This window comes from Haliotis cracherodii, unplaced genomic scaffold (genome assembly GCF_022045235.1).
Source record: "Haliotis cracherodii isolate W230 unplaced genomic scaffold, xgHalCrac1.p SCAF_11, whole genome shotgun sequence".
Lineage (NCBI taxonomy): Eukaryota > Metazoa > Mollusca > Gastropoda > Lepetellida > Haliotidae > Haliotis > Haliotis cracherodii.
In genome coordinates, this window is record NW_027266266.1 from 5785352 (window position 1) to 5805098 (window position 19747).

Consider the following 19747-nt stretch of genomic DNA (forward strand, 5'->3'; position numbering starts at 1 on the left):
TCCAACTTATGTGAACTGATTTTTGAACCTTGAACCGATTGTTGGAATGAGAACCGATTATCGGAACCTGAATCAACCGTTAGAATCTGAACCGACTGAGAACTGATTGTTGGAATCTGAAGAGGTTGTTGGATTGAATTATGAACCGAATTTTGGAATGTGAACCGATTTTTGGATACTGAACCAATTGTTGAAATCTGAACCGATTACTGGAATCTGAACCGGGCAGTTTTGGACCCTAATACGAGTGAGTAGTTGGTCCGAGGTTCAGTGATCGTCTTGAAGCCCAACTAAAAGCTCTGATCTGAGCTCACCATTGTCGAAGCACTTATCTGACTTAGACGAGAATATTCCTTATGTCAGAAATAATTGTGAGATATAACTACCATTAATATAAACTCTGCTTCTAGCCATTCCCACACAAGACAACAAAGGTTTTGTTCACTTAGAACATCGGTCCATTTCCTTGAATTACTGACCAAGATGGATCGCAAGAAGCATTAACTCCGAACTTAATACAAGTCTGTTATCTTAACAGCCCCCGACCAGTCAAGCCTTACCGACACCTGACACCAACAGATTGACCACGCGGTACCCAAACACATCTGAAGGAGTCCGTGGTAATCTAAATGTTTCGGAACAAGAGCCGTTGCAGGAGACAGAGATGCAACAAATTGAGATTAATCACAATCAATTAAGACGTATCATATCATCGTGGAGGAGGCTGTCTGAATGACAACACATATGTGACTGATTGTCCCCCGCCTGCGTTCAGCCCATGAATCGATTGATGAGAATGTGAGGTGATCTTACGTGATCAACTATCTCCGGACACATCTGTCGGAGGAAGCGCTGCAACATAGTCATGTGCTGAGCGAACAGACACGGGCTTATTGAAATTGACTTACTTTCACAGACAGTGCTTATATACACCTGGGCGCGCTCACCCAAAGGGAGGAGTGAGGTGAATTCTGAATGTGTTTTGACGATGTTACCTTTATTCGAGAATTTAACAATTATTTGTAAACAGGTGTGGGATTCAGACAGACTGTAAATCCAATTACAGACGTCATCTAACAATTTTCAGAAGGGAAAAACGCCATAGATTAAGCCTACAGTCGAAGCATATTACGTTTGCAGCTGTTACTATTTGGACATTTTGGAAAATGGATGAGAGGTATCGGAATCTCATGGAAAGGAACAGGACGCTCCTGACGAAGAACCTCATCCTCACTGACGACTTCTACGACTTGTTGCTGAAGGAGAAGGTGTTGCCACAGTCCATGATAGCAGACGTCAAGGTGAGACGGTCGGTTCTATATGACGTGATTTTAGGTTTGTTTGTGAATTAACGCTGCGCTCAATAATATTCCGCGGCCTGTAAATAATCCAGTCTGGACCAAACCTACCAGTGATTGATATTATGAGGAACGATTCACGCCCTCGGGGTATGATGACACACAATCAACCAGGTCACCGAGCCTGACCTCCGATTCATTATGTCGCCTCTTGCATATACTGTGATGAGGAATCCACGCTTGGTCATATGACGTTAGGTGAGAATTTTGCGTCTGTTATCACATCTTATGTCAAAGCAGGATGTTGTGATTTTTGAGCTCATGTGTGATACATATAGGACGTCAAGGTGAAGGTCATTTATGTGTCACGGCGTGAAAGTAACAGTCGCACCTCTTATCACAGCGTTAAACAACAAACTAACCTAAAATCACCTCAGGTAAGATTCATTTCTGTGATAAAACAAGGCAAGAGTGATTGAGTGAAGAATGGCGGATTTGATAAAAACAATCACGGCGTATCGGGGATTCGATAAAAAAAATTAATATTCATTTTTTGTTCAAGTTACTTTCACAAGGCACTGCTGCTGGGATACCATGACGCAGTTTAACACGAATACCCAACTCAGACACAGTACACTGGCTCCGAGCTAGGGCTGGGACAAGTCAAAATTTACTACCCGGGTACCCCCCCCCCCCCCCCCCCCCCCCCCCACACACACACACACACCCCACACCCCTATTACCCGACCCTACCCGGGTACCCGCTGTAGGTCTCAAGAGGTAGGTACAAACTGTCCGATTGGGAAAAGTTTGACGGTAGCCCTGGCAAAATGTGTTTAGATACAGGTTTAAAACGATCTGGTCATGCATACACTGAAGGTGAATGAAGTTTTATTTCTATTTAAACATATAAAAGTTGGAAGGAATGGGCGTAGTAGTCAGAAAGAACTGCGAAAAACTGGTGACTTGTAGTTTAAACATAGAGTTCTAGATTACTTTTGTCATTAAACAATGTATCACATGACTACCCACGGGTCCGGGTAGTCCTGTGGGTACCCGGGTCCTACTCAGTACCCACCTGACCCGAGTACCCGAGTTACCCGTCCCAGCCCTACTTCGAGCCGACCCGTCCTTACTTTTTGATCGAACCCCCGACCTTCCCCTCCCCGGGGATCATATAGTAGGCCTTGGTAATCTATTGTCTATTTTCTTCATTCATACTTTCACATAGTAATATTCCTATCGGTTATCCATGTGTGCATTAAATTAATCACATTTGGTAGAAATACTAAACGTACCTAATGTGGCGTAAATATCCGCCTTCAGTGAGGCGGTAACACCACAGGAACAAGAGAAGGTTATCATCCAATCTGACCAAGTGTTTATTTAACTACCTGTAGTAAATCTAGAACAAAGACAGGTTCGAGTACTCTCACAATCACCCGTGTTTGCTTTACAATTGCTATGAAAGTACCGGGGTCACTGACATGTCAAGGCAGCCATATATTTCGGGTGCGGCCGTACGTGCGTTCTAACTTGCATGGGTATATAGCAATAGATGTCTGTGCCAACTACAGGCTACAGGCTAGATTGGTACAACGTACTCTGCTTAGCTTTAGTGAGGCTTAAACGTTAATGAGTGAGTGAGTATGATTTTACGCCGTTTTTAGCAATATTCCAGCAATATCACGGCGGGGGTCACCAGAAATGGGCTTTACACATTGTACCCTTGTCGGGAATCGAACCCGGGTCTTCGGCGTGACGAGCGAACGCTTTAACCACTAGGCTACCCGACCGCCCCTTTAAACGTTAATGAATGCACGAGGTCCCCAGATAACAAACAGGAGCGAGTCGGTATGGTTTTACGCCGTTATTATTAACATTCCAGCAATATCACCACGGGGACACCAGAAAATGGCTTCACACATTTTATTATATACTATTATACTGCAGTGAACACACTTTGATGGAACTAATGTCATACAAGAGTTACCTCCTCGCAAATTGTCTCCCCTTTCGTAATTGTCTAGCCCGTACACAAACTGTTGACTTCCTTTATAAAGACAAGGCAAAATGATAACATATGGTTCTGTAGTTAATGTAGCTTCTGGGCGCTTGTTATTCTCTTGAAAATATTTCGTAATAAACTGTAAATGTCTCATTAAGCTTGTCAATCCAGAATGTTCGTTTTCGTAAAGGACCATGTTTTGTTACTTGAACAGAGTATATTCATTAGCTTCCAACAGCTGTCTGGCATTGTGTATTCATAGCTGTCTCGTAGTTTTCAAGATTATTGTAAGTGATTTTGCATATAATCATATCCAAATGTATGATAAAGGATTTCCGTAACTCAAAATATATTGTTACTTTTTTTTATATTATTTAAGATTCGGCAAACACGGAACTACTTTTTAAGTCGCAAATACAAGTGGTGGAACGTCCCTGCGTATTAGGGAGGGAGAATTTACGTTTCAAGATTTTACATTTCTAATGAGATATTTTTATTTTCCGGTAGACAACTACACAAAAAGTATATAATAAATAGGATATTCCACGTGTAACGAGAAATATGATGCTTCGACACATGAAATATGTTCTAGTTATCCAAATCTACATAGACTAACATGATATATCACCAATGTGAACCCATGTCTTCGGCTTGACGAGCGAACTTTTAACCACTAGGCTACCCGACCGCCCAACAAACAAACAAACGAACAAACAAACAAACGAATGCCTCTGACAAGTTTCTCTTCATCCGCTGGCTGACGTCGATCGGCCGCACATCCGTTTTGAATACACGTCTTCAGATAGTTCTAAGCGTGTTTCCACACTGAAGAACACTGTCTAACATTTAGATAGGGTATTTTAAGCCGGTACCTATGACCAATAAAGGCCCCTTTGGCACCCACACCTATCCGGACCAAATCCTAACCGCTGACTCACCAGACATTTCCTATTTAGCAAAAGCCTTCAAATCTTTGGGGTACTCTCGCGATATCACCCATCATCTTTAATTGATGAAGTTGGATTAGTTTATGGATTGGATGGATCTGTTTCGACCCCCGAGTCGAAAATGTGGTTGTTAATTCTCTGAAAGTACTGAACTTTCTTTGATCAGTATATTTTACATTAAAACTATTAGGATCAGAAGCTAAAAGTAAAATTCAACAACGCACATCAAACCTTATTGAAATCAACTTAGAGAAAGATACGCATTCTGTACGGAGAGAACATACATATGTATTAAAAGGAGATCCCCCACCCCACCCCTCCCCAACATCGCCACACCCATCATCATAGACACACACGCACGCATATTCACACAGACACGTACACACACAGACACGTATACACACACACAAACATACAAACAGACACATACATACACTCAAACACACACACACATATATATACACACATTGACACACACACACACATATGTATAAATATATATATACATTCACACAGACAGATGACACACAGACACGTACACACGAGCAGATACATCAACACAGATAGATGACACACACTCAGGCACGTATATACGCACACACACTCACACGCACGCACACACGCACACACACACAAACACACCGACGTAGAGCTGCGCCTAACAGGTTGTCTCCGTGACTATAAGCCGCGTGACACAGTAAGGCACCTGTTCAGTGCTGAAACCGTATACAAGTCATTGTCGGCGATACTGACCGACATCACGAACACCTGGGCTTCACCAACTTTAACTGAGAGCAAAACCACATTGCTGTACCGCACTAAATCAAACACAATCAATACAACACGAAAACAGTCATTACCATGGCAACAGATCAAAGTTACCTGAAACGGTTCTGATCTTAGTGGTATCCTGTGGGGATGTTTATTAATGTGGTTGCCTAGCAACGAATGTTTCATCCCTGACGGGGAAGCTGATTTAGACGAAAGCATGCCAGAGCTACATAAGTGAACATAAATAATTAGACTTTCAGGTTGTGGTTTTTGTTTTCTACTGCCAATAGTCGAGGAGATGTTTCCCATTTAGATGTGTCCACTCGGGCCATGATTGCTGGAAGTATGACGTCTTTGCCTTTAATGTTTGGATATGTTTTTGATCAAAGTTCAACCTTGCCAATAACTGTCATGGCAAAGGTCGTTTTTCTGATTTTCTGAGTTGCAAAATATAAAATAAGTTTTTATTTGAAAATAATTACATTTTCGTTGTGTTCATTGTAATTCCGGGGCGGTCGGATAGCCTAGTGGTTAAAGCGTTCGCTAGTCACGCCGAAGACCCGGGTTCGATTCCCGACATGGGTACAATGTGTGAAGCCCATTTCTGGTGTCCCCCCTCCGTGATATATCTGGAATATTGCTAAAAGCGGCGTAAAACCATACTCACTCACCCATTTTGTAATTCCTGCATTCTGATCAGCTGAATTGGTCACGTGTCATTGCATTCATTTCCCACGTCCCACTGAATGTAAAGCATTAAGCCATCCCCATCGAGGCGCCAATAATTGTCCATCTTCCAGTAGACTTAACTGACTTTAAAAGTCCAGTTTCCACCCTTGCCGAACTAGGCTGGAATCCCTGGGCTCGATCGTAGCGCCACCAATGGCTATTACCGGTTATGTCCCTTCTGAGCCTCTCCCATTGACCAATCAGATTCCACCTCTCGTATCACTTGCATTTGCTTCAAACAAAATGGCTGCGCCAAGTCTGGACGATCTGCTCGATAATCAAGATCTATATTGTAATAAAACGGGTCTTACATCGCGATATGCATCAAATCACGTGAGCACCTTGATTAAAAACATGAAAAGATTTAGAATTGTTTTGTTGACAACGAGTTAGCGGTGCACATGCTTTGCAAATCTTCCAATCGACCGAAATCTGCATGGCAGTTTACGAACCGGATTTCGATTTTGGAGCGCGATTTTGATTGGACTTTGCATAGACTCGTTAGTCCAGCCAAAATGTAACTCCATAATACCAGTCTAGTTCGGCAAGGGTGGAAACTGGACTTTTATATTCAGTTAACACACTTGCCTCGGGAAGATAAAAACTGTCATGGCAAAGGTCGTTTATTCTGATTTTATTATTGGAGTTGCAAAAAAATAAAATAATATTTTATTTGAAAATGAATATCACGAATTTCCTGAAAACAGTAAACCAGGCCTAGACCGCTATCATTCAAAAGAGAATAGACCCCTATCAAATTAAGCAAATTCATTCAGAAACAAATTTCCTGGATAGACTTGCTAATATGTCATGCTTTCAGATAATTCATTTACTGGAGGGTCACGATCATGCACGTGGGAGGTTTTAACTGACAATAAATGTCAGACGCCTCACCGTTCAGTAAACAATCGATGTGATTGATGCAAGATTAATCTACTGGTTTGTCCTATTAACGTCCGTTACCTGACGGCGAGCATCAGTGCCAACAGCATCCCCGGGCGTCACCAGCTGTTGCGTACACGACTGTGTGACAACATTCACGGGTATTGTGTGTATGTACACCATTGTGTGACGTCATTCACGGGCATTGTGGATATGTAAATAGTCGTCTGACGTCATTCACGGGCATTGTGGATATGTACACCATTGTGTGACGTCATTCACGGGCATTGTGGGTATGTACACCACTGTGTGATGTCATTTACGGGCATTGTGGATATGTACACCACTGTGTGACGTCATTCACGGGCATTGTGGGTATGTACACCGCTGTGACGTCATTCACGGGCACTGTGGATATGTACACCACTGTGTGACGTCATTCGCTGGCATTAATGACATTGTACACCGCTGTGTGACATCATTCACTGGCATTAATGACAATGTACACCGCTGTTTGACGTCATTCACGTGCACTGATGGCTATGTACATCGCTGTGTGACGTCATTCGCTGGCATTAATGACAATGTCCACCGCTGTGTGACGTCATTCACTGGCATTGATGGCTATGTACACCGCTGTGTGACGTCATTCGCTGGCATTAATGACAATGTCCACCGCTGTGTGACGTCATTCACTGGCATTGATGGCTATGTACATCCCTGTGTGACGTCATTCGCTGGCATTAATGACAATGTCCACCGCTGTGTGACGTCATTCACTGGCATTGATGGCTATGTACACCACTGTGTGACGTCATTCGCTGGCACTGATGGTGATGAAATCATTAGCTGTGGCCAGGACTGCTGCTCGAGGGTTCGAATCCTGTACTCACCCTTTTCCTTCTTTGCCTGTCAGCACTCTACCCTTGCTCGTAGGTTTCACCAATTAAATAAACGTCAAAGAAATGCGTAATTTTGGGTTATCATTGCAGTTCAGCGTTAATTCACCCACTCAAGGGGAGTTCCATTCTGGTTGGTCTCTTGTGATGTTCGCCCTGATCATGTTTCTTGGTTTGTCAGTACCACACCTGTGCTTGTGGGTTTCATCAAAATGGTAAACGTCTGAGACCTGCATCAGTTCGGGCTTTCCTCCCACATTAAGCTGACACACCGTGATATAACTGGAATACTGGTCAAAACGACGTTAAACCCCAAATCAATCACTCACTCACACACTCTGTAATGGGGTCAGACACACCCCTCTGACAGATTTGCACACATATTCTCCTGGCATCCAAATAAAAGATGCCGGTTTGACATAAACATACTTAAGAAAAAATCCAAACCAATTTAGTAGTAGATTTAGATTCCTCTCCGAAATGTACTACTTGTGAGCCTCCGACCTCAACGTGACACATAAACAGGGCGATTGGTGACGATTGTCTCAGTTTCACCCAGGCTATATACACATAAGGACTTGGGTACAGTTTCATATAGGCTATATACACATAAGGACTTGGGTACAGTTTCATATAGGCTACAGACACATACGGACTTGGGTACAGTTTTATAAAGGCTATATACACATAAGGTGAGTGAGTGAGTGAGTTGGGTTTAACGCCGCTTTTAACAGTATTCCAGTTATATCGCGGCGTGTCAGCTTAATGTGGGAGGAAAGCCCGAAGTGACGCAGGTCTTAGACGTTTACAACTTCGGTGAAACCCACGAGCACGGGTATGGTGCTGACAAACCTAGAAACATAATCGGGGCGAACCGGGATTCGAACCCACAATCATAGGTTTCTGGCGTGTCCAAGGGACGCAACTCTGCACAGCGAATCGCGGCGCCTTAGACGACTGGGCCACCCGTGCCCCCTATACACATAAGGACTTTGGTACAGTTTCATATAGGCTATATACACATACGGACTTGGGTACAGTTTCATATAGGCTATATACACTTAAGGACTTTCGTACAGTTTCATAAAGGCTATATACATATAAGGACTTGGGTACAGTTTCAAAAGTATATATATATATATATAAGCCCCAACGCCGCCACCCATTCCAACACCCCCACCCATTCCAACACCCCCACCCACGCCAACAACACCACAACCATTATTAATATAAGTACAGTATACTATGTTCATAACAAACACGCTTATAACGAACTAACGGATATTACGGACTATTTCTTGGTCCTGTCCATATGCTGTATATAGTCTGTACGTTTGCTTATAACGAACTACGGTTATAACGAATTAAAATTAGTGTTTCTTTTGAGTTCGTTATAAATGAGTTCGTAATTAACTGTATTGGTATTTTTGCATGCCATAAATTCTCTTAATTTGCTCTTTGTTCTCTAAACAGTATTACTTAGCTTTAAAAAATAAAAACCAGAATTGTGTGTATGTCGTTAGTGACAACACGTCAAAACACGTACCCTTCGCCGAGTCGAGTTTTCTTTAGTTCAGTCCTTTAAAAGTATCAACAAACATTACGACTCCATGCAATGAACGTTTCGTGAATTTATGGCGTCGTCACAGCATGCTCAACATTCTATCGTAAGTAAAGTCACTTCAATTTCCACGAGCCATGCTGAAATTCCCGACGCCACGTTTAATAGGGACCACAAACCATTCATCACACAGATCATCTATTCATGCAGCCACTCAGTGCTCAGTACAAACATCACCACACAGCCAGACATATAGAAACACATTACAGGCCATATTTTGACACGTGTCTGCAGTCCTGCTGGAAATACCATCGCAAAAGATAACCAGACTGGGTATTAAGCTTCAATGCGGGAACGCTAAATCACTCTGTAACTGCATTCACGCTGTACGGGAATATTCAATAGTCATCCACGTCCCGTAATAACTTGACAGGTAACTGACAGGTAGGTGTGTGTATTAGAGAGCGATTGGCAAATAGGTGTATTGTCTGGAAATCACCTTCCCCGACAGGGGGAATTTTCCCACAATGCAAGAGACTTCATTAGGCCGTGCGTATAGCATTCAGACACGAACGTGATCCATGCTATTGTCGAGGTATAATCAACATGGCCCCTACAGTGCTGAATGAGACGACTGGGAAATATCAGCTTGAAAAATCAATTCAGATGTCTGAACAATGCCGTAAGAAAAGAGGACAATGGTATTTAACAGTATTTTATCCGTGATGTGCATATAAGATACCTGTTGGCAATTATATAAAAACAATTCACAATAACCTTAAAAATATTTTCGAGTACTGAAGCTCACCTTTCTTAAAAATGTATGTCAGTTGGGATGAACGCCTCTTTGAATAATATTTCAGTATACATCACGGCGTGTAAGTATGTTTGAGGAAAGGCTAAAACAAGATACAGGTTTACGTTTAACATTTTGGCGGAGTTACGATTCCCACTAATTCATGAGTATGTGTTTAGGAATCACTATGTAAGTAATAATACCAGAAGTTCGCGAAAAGGTGAGCGTATCTTGCTCCACGGATGGCACCCGTTACAAAGACATGTATACAGGCAAGTCAGTTGTTCACCTGAAAACTACGGGAACACATATGATTAGAGTCAAAACAGGGAATAGCATCGGATATCATTTTTGTCAGTGACGCGTCAGATTTGGAAATGTCCTCCACGGCAGGGTTGGCATACCCGGGATAACTTTTGGATTCGAACCCACAATTAGCGGATCCTGGCAAAGCGCAACTCAATAACGTTAACTTGTCATCAATTGCTTTTCGCGTACCCTTTTTTGTAAATGCCTTTCCTTCTTTATGAATTTTTACGTAAAAAAAGGATCGACCCAACATTCATTATCTCATCTGTTAAAAGTCATTAAGGAAAATCATACATAAAACAGGTTTACAAAAACAAATGACACTGAAATGCAGTACTTTGGGAAGGGCACAGGATACCGGTATATACATCTCGTCAGTTGCCGTTTCAAGTCTGTCACTCGACAATCCTGACAAGCTTAATCAAAGGAACGTAGGTCTACAAGTCAGTTCTCGTCACAGTCGGGTTCCTATATTCCGAACACCCTGTAAACCGAACGTCTGTATACTGTATTCACAAATGATGCAATATGCCGGACTATGTCATTTGAAACACACCATCAAGAGTTGCGAGGTTTGACTGTATGTGGCTCTCGAACTAATGATTGAAATATACATTTTACTTAATTTCGCAGGAAGATGGCTTGAGTCGCGAGGAGAGAGCGGAGAGGTTGATGAGCGCTCTACAACTGAGAACGAGCGCTGCCTTCAGACGCTTCCGGCGAGTGTTGCTAGGCACCGGTCACTGTTTCCTGGCCGATGTCATGTGGGATGAAGGTTAGTGTTGCTAGGCACCGGTCACTGTTTCCTGGCCGATGTCATGTTTGATGGAGGTTAGTGTTGCTAGGCAACGGTCACTGTTTCTTGGCCGATGTCATGTGGGATGAAGGCGACTGTTGGTAGGAAATGATCACTGTCTCGGGGCGATGTTATGTGAGATGAAGGTGAGTGTTGCTAGGCAACGGTCTCTGCTTCTGACCGATGTCATGTGGGATGAAGGTGAGTGTTGCTAGGCAACGGTCTCTGCTTCTGACCGATGTCATGTGGGATGAAGGTGAGTGTTGCTAGGCAACGGTCTCTGCTTCTGACCGATGTCATGTGGGATGAAGGTGAGTTGCTAGGCACCGGTCACTGTTTCTTGGCCGATGTCATATGGGATGAAGGTTGCTAGGCAATGGTCAGTAGGACGATATGACGAATACTTTCAGAGAATAACATGCAACATGAAGACACAACGTTCCACACATCATCTACAGAAACACTGCCACAACCCGACTACAGATAGTGTACTGAAACACTGCCACAACCCGACTACAGACAGTGTACTGAAACACTGCCACAACCCGACTACAGATAGTGTACTGAAACACTGCCACAACCCGACTACAGATAGTGTACTGAAACACTGCCACAACCCGACTACAGATAGTGTACTGAAACACTGCCACAACCCGAGTACAGATAGTGTACTGAAACACTGCCACAACACGACTACAGATAGTGTACTGAAACACCGCCACAACCCGACTACAGATAATGTACTGAAACACTACCGCAACCCGACTACAGATAGTGTACTGAAACACTGCCACAACCCGACTACAGACAGTGTACTGAAACACTGCCACAACCCGACTACAGATAGTGTACTGAAACACTGCCACAACCCGACTACAGACAGTGTACTGAAACACTGCCACAACCCGACTAGAGATAGTGTACCGAAACACTGCCACAACCCGACTACAGATAGTGTACTGAAACACTGCCACAACCCGACTACAGACAGTGTACTGAAACACTGCCACAACCCGACTAGAGATAGTGTACCGAAACACTGCCACAACCCGACTACAGATAGTGTACTGAAACACCGCCACAACCCGACCACAGATAGTGTACTGAAACACTGCCACAACCCGACCACAGATAGTGTACTGAAACACTGCCACAACCCGACTACAGACAGTGTACTGAAACACTGCCACAACCCGACTAGAGATAGTGTACCGAAACACTGCCACAACCCGACTACAGATAGTGTACTGAAACACCGCCACAACCCGACCACAGATAGTGTACTGAAACACTGCCACAACCCGACCACAGATAGTGTACTGAAACACTGCCACAACCCGACTACAGATAGTGTACTAAAACACTGCCACAACCCGACTACAGATAGTGTACTGAAACACTGCCACAACCCGACTACAGACAGTGTACTGAAACACTGCCACAACCCGACTACAGATAGTGTACTGAAACACTGCCACAACCCGACTACAGATAGTGTACTGAAACACCACCACAACCCGACTACAGATAGTGTACTGAAACACTACCGCAACCCGACTACAGATAGTGTACTGAAACACTGCCACAACCCGACTACAGATAGTGTACTGAAACACTGCCACAACCCGACCACAGATAGTGTACTGAAACACTGCCACAACCCGACTACAGACAGTGTACTGAAACACTGCCACAACCCGACTACAGATAGTGTACTGAAACACTGCCACAACCCGACTACAGATAGTGTACTGAAACACTGCCACAACCCGACTACAGATAGTGTACTGAAACACTGCCACAACCCGACTACAGATAGTGTACTGAAACACTGCCGCAACCCGACTACAGATAGTGTACTGAAACACCGCCACAACCCGACTACAGATAGTGTACTGAAACACTACCGCAACCCGACTACAGATAGTGTACTGAAACATTGCCACAACCCGACTACAGATAGTGTACTGAAACACTGCCGCAACCCGACTACAGATAGTGTACTGAAACACTGCCACAACCCGACTACAGATAGTGTACTGAAACACTGCCGCAACCCGACTACAGATAGTGTATTGAAACACTGCCACAACCCGACTACAGATAGTGTGCAATCTTTAATTTCACGAGGGAAAGATTATAACAGATACCACCGATGTATATTTTAAGACGCTTTGTTTTCAGAGTCGAGTCACGCGGACATGGAAGAGACGATCGCGAGCCGGTTTCCCGCCATTTTGGAGAGAATACCAGACGACATCCGGAAGAAGTTGATCACGTGTTTAGACAGCATGGTAAATATGAGATACTCCTGTTGTTTCGGCAGTTGATATTTTTTATATTTTTTAAACAGATGGGACATGTGGTTGACACCGAATATATATCTGCAACTTTTCCAAGACCTACATTTGTTTTCTAGGAAAGGAGGAGTCGACAACTTTTTGGGGACCTTCAAAAAATATTTTCATATATTTTCTGGACATCCAGCATTTGTTGTGAACCCCCACCCTCCACCCCCACACATCCAAAAAGGGGGGAAAATGATAACAAAAAAGAGGTGTAAAAAAAGTTCTCAAGGAACAGATCCCCAGAAAATATCAAGTCACGGAGTAGATATGGTCTGGGCGCCGTTGTACCAAACAATCTTAGCGCTATGACTGTCGTAAATCTGTGGTAAGATGGGAGGTACGATCACGACCACCTTAGCGCTAAGATCGCTTTGTACATGGAGCAGTCCACAGTCAGTCCACAAGATGAAACAATAATTAAAACAACACTTTTTCATCTTCTCTCTGGTTACTCTCGAAATGCAATAACAACGTGTTTTCAGATATCTGGTTACCAATTAGGCGCTGTAGTCGTGCTTGTCTCTGTCGCTTGGCACCACGCCTCACGCGTGTTGGGTTGTTACTTTCGTAATTGACACCCACTCCGTATGTAGTTATTGTCGTCGTTAAACAAACGTACACTAATCACCTGGACGTCGCGCGTTGCCCGCATGAAACAGTGTCGACATTCTTATACGTTTGTCTCTTGAGTTTGGAGTATCAGAAGCGAAAGTAAGGAGTCGTCGTGTAGCCACGTGGTGAAGGTTCACCACTATAATAACACCCGGGTTCGATTCCCACAAGATTTTAATATAGGCGGCCTTCAACGTGCCAAGTCGTGTTGCAATATTTGTCAGAGCAAAGACGTATATTTCTCTCTTTCTATATACGTCTTTTGTTATAGATATATCTACAATTATAAGAAATCTCCAGCGGATCCTGGCAAAACTAAGGAGCTCAACTCTGCAAAACGAACCACGCAGCCTTAGATCTCGCTGTGACTCCCTAACATATTCTTGACAACGATGACTTCTCATTCCTTAAGTAAAGCGGGGCGGTCGGGTAGCCTAGTGGTTAAAGCGTTCGCTCAGAAGGCCGAAAACCCAGGTTCGATTCCCAACATGGGTACGGTGTGTGAAGCCTATTTCTGGTGTCCCCCGTCGTGATATTGCTGGAATATTTTTAAAAGCGGCGTAAAACCATACTCACTCACTCGATGTCAAGCAAGCCTCGATGTCCACCTGTACAATGTTATGGGAATCGTGCTCTCCCGTTACCGTACCACCAAACTTAATGGCCTCATGATACTATTCATGGATTGCCAGACACACCCACCAGGGTATGACAGAAGGATCAATGAAACCTGTTAATCGTCCGACACGGTCATTAGCGTTAAAGGTGAAGGTCACAAAAACATTTTATCCCCAACATGCCAGTGAAACTTACTTGAACTGCCGGGCAAAAGAAAGTATACACCCATGAGACAAACAAGAAATGGTTATTCGATAGTGATGTATTTGATACGAGTATAATAGCTGTGTTTTGGACCTAAAGTTTGCAGTGTTTCGGCAGCTGATTTAAACCTAGTAATGCTTTGAAAACGTTTGATATAATTTTGTCAAATCCAACTTTCAAGAGTATACTTCTTTTGCACCGCAGATTATGTGACCTATTTCACCAAATGAAATCCTGAAACATTGTTATTCCGGAAACTGTTTGGAACGTATATGGTAATGTCCAACTATATCAATCCGAACGATGTTTTCTGGATTAACCGGGTTTCGCTGTACGATGGGCATTTTAAACTCTGTTCCCTCCGGGAAAATGGATTTTTTTTGCTTTAACATTGAATCACATGCTAATAAGCTTCATTTGTTGAGACCGCCTCCGCCCGGAGAGCGGAAGGTCCGGGGCACGATCCCTGGCCGCTTCATGCCACAAGACGTTAAAAGATGGTACTTGTTGTTACCCTGTCTGGTGCTCGGCATTAAGGGGTTAAAGCAAAGACTGGTCGGCTCGGAGTCAGTATACTGTGTCTGAGTGGGGTATTCATGTTAAACTGCGGCATGGTATCTCAGTGAGTTAGCACTATAAATCGGCATTACTCCAGACTAGTTCAAGCAGCCACACACACGTGCAAGCACGTCGCTATATAAGTGCAGTAATCTTGGACACGACGTTAAACCCAATTTCACCTCACCTCACCTTACTAGGCCCCTAGAGCTGAGACGGGCATTGCCGCCATTCTTTAATATGGACTTATGACACACCATGGTATTTTGTTATACATGAACATCCATGGATAGACAACCCTAAGATCAGTTTGTGAAACCGGGATTTGGGCTCCTCAATAATTTCCGAGAGTTAGTGAGTGAGTTGGCCTTTATGCCAATTGCCGTAATGTTCCAGCCCTATCAAGGCGGAGTCCACACATTGTACTCATAACCCGTAATCATAAGCTGCAGCGCATCACTGATTTTACGTCCGCATCTCACCCTAACTGTGTGCCACCACATCAGCCACCTCATGACCCTCTTCACCTTGGTTTCTTTTAAGAAGTGTAAGGGTTTCAAGTTGGGGACCGTCTTCTCAGGTTGAGGCCATACAAATCTCACAAGGGGTGTAGACTAAGGGCAGACCTATTCATACGCAGGGGAGTGGGGGAGGAATTTTGTATCGAGATTAGATATTTTTCTGCTACAGCTATAAAACCAAATTTGTTTTATTCCAAACTATAGTTCTTTGTGGTTTATTAAGAAAAACACCTTGCAACAATGTATTTTTTTGTGGCAAGCAATTTCTCTTTTATTCAACATGTTCAAGTCTAAATTATATTTATTTTTTTCAAGAATTTTCGGGAACATATTTTTTTCTATAAAATCCAATGCCCCTCCCAGAATATCAAATGGTCGGTCCCTAACATCTTGTGACTGATACTAAAATATTTTACAGAAAAAAACAACGTTTAATTATTCTTAATTAAATATAATGAAAAAGAGCACAGACACTCACATCAAACTGCAGTCGTTTTGGCAACAATTATTGTCTTGCATTGGCTGTATTGGGTACATTGTATCAGGGTGAGTGTAACAGACTAGGGGCGTGGGTAAGCGTCCGACATGGATACAATGTGTACCCCCATGATATTGCCGAGAGCGTCGTTAAACAACAAACAAACAAACAAAATCTTAGATATTGATTGAAGAGGCTCACTGTATATGCAGGTGCGAGAGAAGACGTTGGTGACGTCGTGGCAGGCGGCGCCGAGCGATCGTCTGGAGGTCATCAAAACAAGAGCAGCCGACTTCAAACACGAGAGACACCTCCGTGAAACCATACAGACGATGCACACTCAGGTACTACATGGTTGCAACAATTACTGTTTAGGCCATAGCCAGTTGATTGCCCTTTTTATTATAAATATGTTACTTTATCAACTGCACGACCTCCAGCTGGCTGGATAAAACAAAGGGCATACATTATGTTGTTACATGTATATGCCACAATAACGTAGAGGATTCAGTGCTGTGCAGAGTCGCGTCCCTTGGACACGCCAGAAAACTATGATTTTGGGTTTGAATCCCGGTTTGCCCCGATTATGTTTCTAGGTTTGTCAGCAGCATACCCGTGTTCGTTGGTTTCACCGAAGTGGTAAACGTCTGAGACCTGCATCACTTCGGGCTTTCCTCCCACATTAAGCTGACACGCCGCGATATAACTGGAATACTGTTCAAAGCGGTGTTGAACCCAACTCACTCACTCAATGATTATCAACATTTTATAATTCCAAATATATCTTTTGAATGTCTCATACGATAAAGTTAATAATCTACGTATCAACCAATTAAGTTCGTCACAGTGTTGCCACTTTACCTCGGATGGCATCGTTCCCACTGATATCTGGATTAAAATATTTCTGTATTAACGAGTCATAATGTCATCTATTTATCTATGTACACATTCCAAAGCAAACTCAGTGGTCTAGTGGTAGAGGTTCGATCCCCGGTAGCGTCTTACCAAAAGACGTTAAAAGATGAGGTGAGGTGAGGTGAAATGGGGTTTAACGTCGCGTCCAAGGTTATTGCACTTATATAGCGACGTGCATGTACGTGTGTGTGTTTGTGTGGCTGCTTGTACTAGTCCGGACTGATGCCGATTTATAGTGCTAGCACACTGAGATACCATGCTGCAGTTTAACATGAATATCCCACTCAGACACAGTATACGGACACCGAGCCGACCAGTCCTTGTTTTAGCCCCATAATGCCGAGCGCCAGACAGGGTAACAACAAGTACCATCTTTTAACGTCTTTTGGTATGACGCGGCCGGGGATCTCCGGGCGGACGCTCTACCACTAGACCACGGATGCGGTCTCTTAGCATTAAGGGGCTAAAACAAGGACTGGTCGGCTCAGAGTCAGTACACTGTGTCTGAGTGGGGTATTCTTGTTAAACTGCGGCATGGTATCTCAGGGAGCTGGCACTATATTATCGGGATTAGTCCTGACGAGTACAAGCACATACAGTGAGTACTTCTATTAAAGGCCATATTTCTCTTCTAGGTTGCACAGCTCCAAGCAGAGGTTAAGGGTAAAGACGAACAACTCCGAAGTCTAACGATTGAAGTGCAGAGTCTTAATAAAGAGCTGGAGCGCCTACGGTATGAACATGTCAACGACATCGAAAAGCAAGCCAACTTTAACACCGCCAACAGCAAAACCATCATTCGCCTCAAGGAGAGATTTGACATGCTCAATTCCAACATTGCAGGGATCAATTATCAGCTGAGGTCATTTCTTGGCGAGGAATCAGAGAGGTGCGAGGGTGACCCCGAAAATGTGAAGGTCACTCTTCTAGAACGGAACTTAAAGAAGGTTCTTCAGCTCGCTAACGTCGGGCGGGAGAACGCTGCATCTGTGTCAAACGAAAAGGAGGCAGTTTGTGCTCTGCTTGGGGTAAAGAACACCAAATACTCCGACAAGTCACTTACCGATGTTGTCAAAGGTCATCTTCAGAAGGAGGACAAGGCCAAGAATAACCTTTTATCGGAAATACAGAAACTGAGTGACGTGTTGACACGAGACACCCCAACCCTCTCCGATCACAAGACCAACCAACAGTCAGTAAGAACCGACCTCCGCTTCCTGGCGATGCAGGTCGCGATGGTCCATGCCCAGATCGAACATCTCTACAAGAAGATGGTGTGGAAGGATGCGGAGATCGACTCCCTCCGACAAGAGATACAGGCACTCAGGAAGAACCTCTCCAACGTGAAGACGAAGACGAGATCTCGAGTGTCGAGTCCTGACATGACCAGGGAGATGAAGATTGCTTACGCTCATGTGAACGACTACCTTCGAGAAGACAAGATGGAGCCGGTGAGGTCACAGGACGCCATTCCTGCACGGAGGGTGATCAGGGTGAAGCCGGCAGGGAGCAAGCCCAGCTCCCAGGGAGGGCCTCGGCGGCAGATCAGCATGCCCCTCGTCAGGGACTATGATGTACCCCCCACAGAAGTCTAACTGGTCAGGAGATGATATGCCTGCTGCAGAAGTCGGGATGCCAACTGTCATTGTCAACACACCAGTGTATTAACACCCGGTGACCTGGGGCTGTCAGTATCAAGACACCAGTGTATAATCACCCGCACACTGCACCTGACCTGCACACTATGAAAGTCAGGAGACTTTCATCTTCCCGAGGCAAGAGAGTTAACTGACTATAAAAGTCCAGTTTCCACCCTTGCCGGACTAGGCTGGAATTATGGAGTTACATTTTGGCTGGACTTACGAGTCTGTGCATAGTCCAATCAAAATCGAAATCCGGTTAGGAAACTGTCATGCAGATTTCGGTCGATTGCAGGATTTCCAAAACATATACACCGCCAACTCGTTGTCAACAGATCTCTTCATGTTTTTAATCAAGGTGCTCAATCGATTTGATGCACTTCGCGATGTAATACCCGTTTTATCACAATATAGAACTTGATTATCGATCAGATTGTCTTGATTTAAACGGGACATAACTCGTAATAACCACTGGTGGCGCTCAATCGAGCCCAGGAATTCCAGCCTAGTTCGGCAAGGGTGGAAACTGGACGTTTAAAGTCAGATAACTCCCATGCAACGGGAAGATGGGAGACGAGACCAAAGAAACATACCAGGTAGAGGCTCCTGTATCACCTCAGTAGGACTCTAGTCTTGAAAGTTCCAAACCTGTCAGCACATGGCGCGGCGGGGTAGTCTAGCGGTTAAAGCATTCGCTCGTCACGCCAAAGACCCGGGTTCGATTCCCCACATGGGTACAATGTGTGAAACCCATTTTCTTGTCCCCCGCCGTGATATTGCTGGAATATTGCCAAAGAGGCGTTAAACCAAACTCACCCACACACTTAATGTTCCTACTGCAAACGTGTAGGTGTGAT

General features: G+C 44.0%; 1 protein-coding gene across 1 annotated transcript; it reads left to right on the forward strand.

Annotated features, from left to right (window-relative positions):
* The first annotated feature begins 1038 nt into the window (after positions 1–1038).
* Positions 1039–18985, forward strand: LOC139455295 (uncharacterized). The gene is made up of 5 exons (XM_071236847.1): positions 1039–1301; positions 10834–10975; positions 13181–13290; positions 16548–16679; positions 17886–18985. The coding sequence occupies exons 1-5, from the start codon at positions 1167–1169 to the stop codon at positions 18843–18845; spliced, it is 1479 nt and encodes a 492-aa protein (XP_071092948.1). The 5' UTR covers positions 1039–1166; the 3' UTR covers positions 18846–18985.
* The last annotated feature ends 762 nt before the right edge of the window (positions 18986–19747 follow it).

Excerpts from the sequence above, each read along its gene's own strand:
- LOC139455295 (XM_071236847.1), top strand. The coding sequence starts at position 1,167 with ATGGATGAGAGGTATCGGAATCTCATGGAAAGGAACAGGACGCTCCTG. Across the intron at positions 10,976-13,180 it reads CGATGTCATGTGGGATGAAG|AGTCGAGTCACGCGGACATG; the intron begins GTTAGTGTTGCT and ends CTTTGTTTTCAG. Across the intron at positions 16,680-17,885 it reads TACAGACGATGCACACTCAG|GTTGCACAGCTCCAAGCAGA; the intron begins GTACTACATGGT and ends TTTCTCTTCTAG.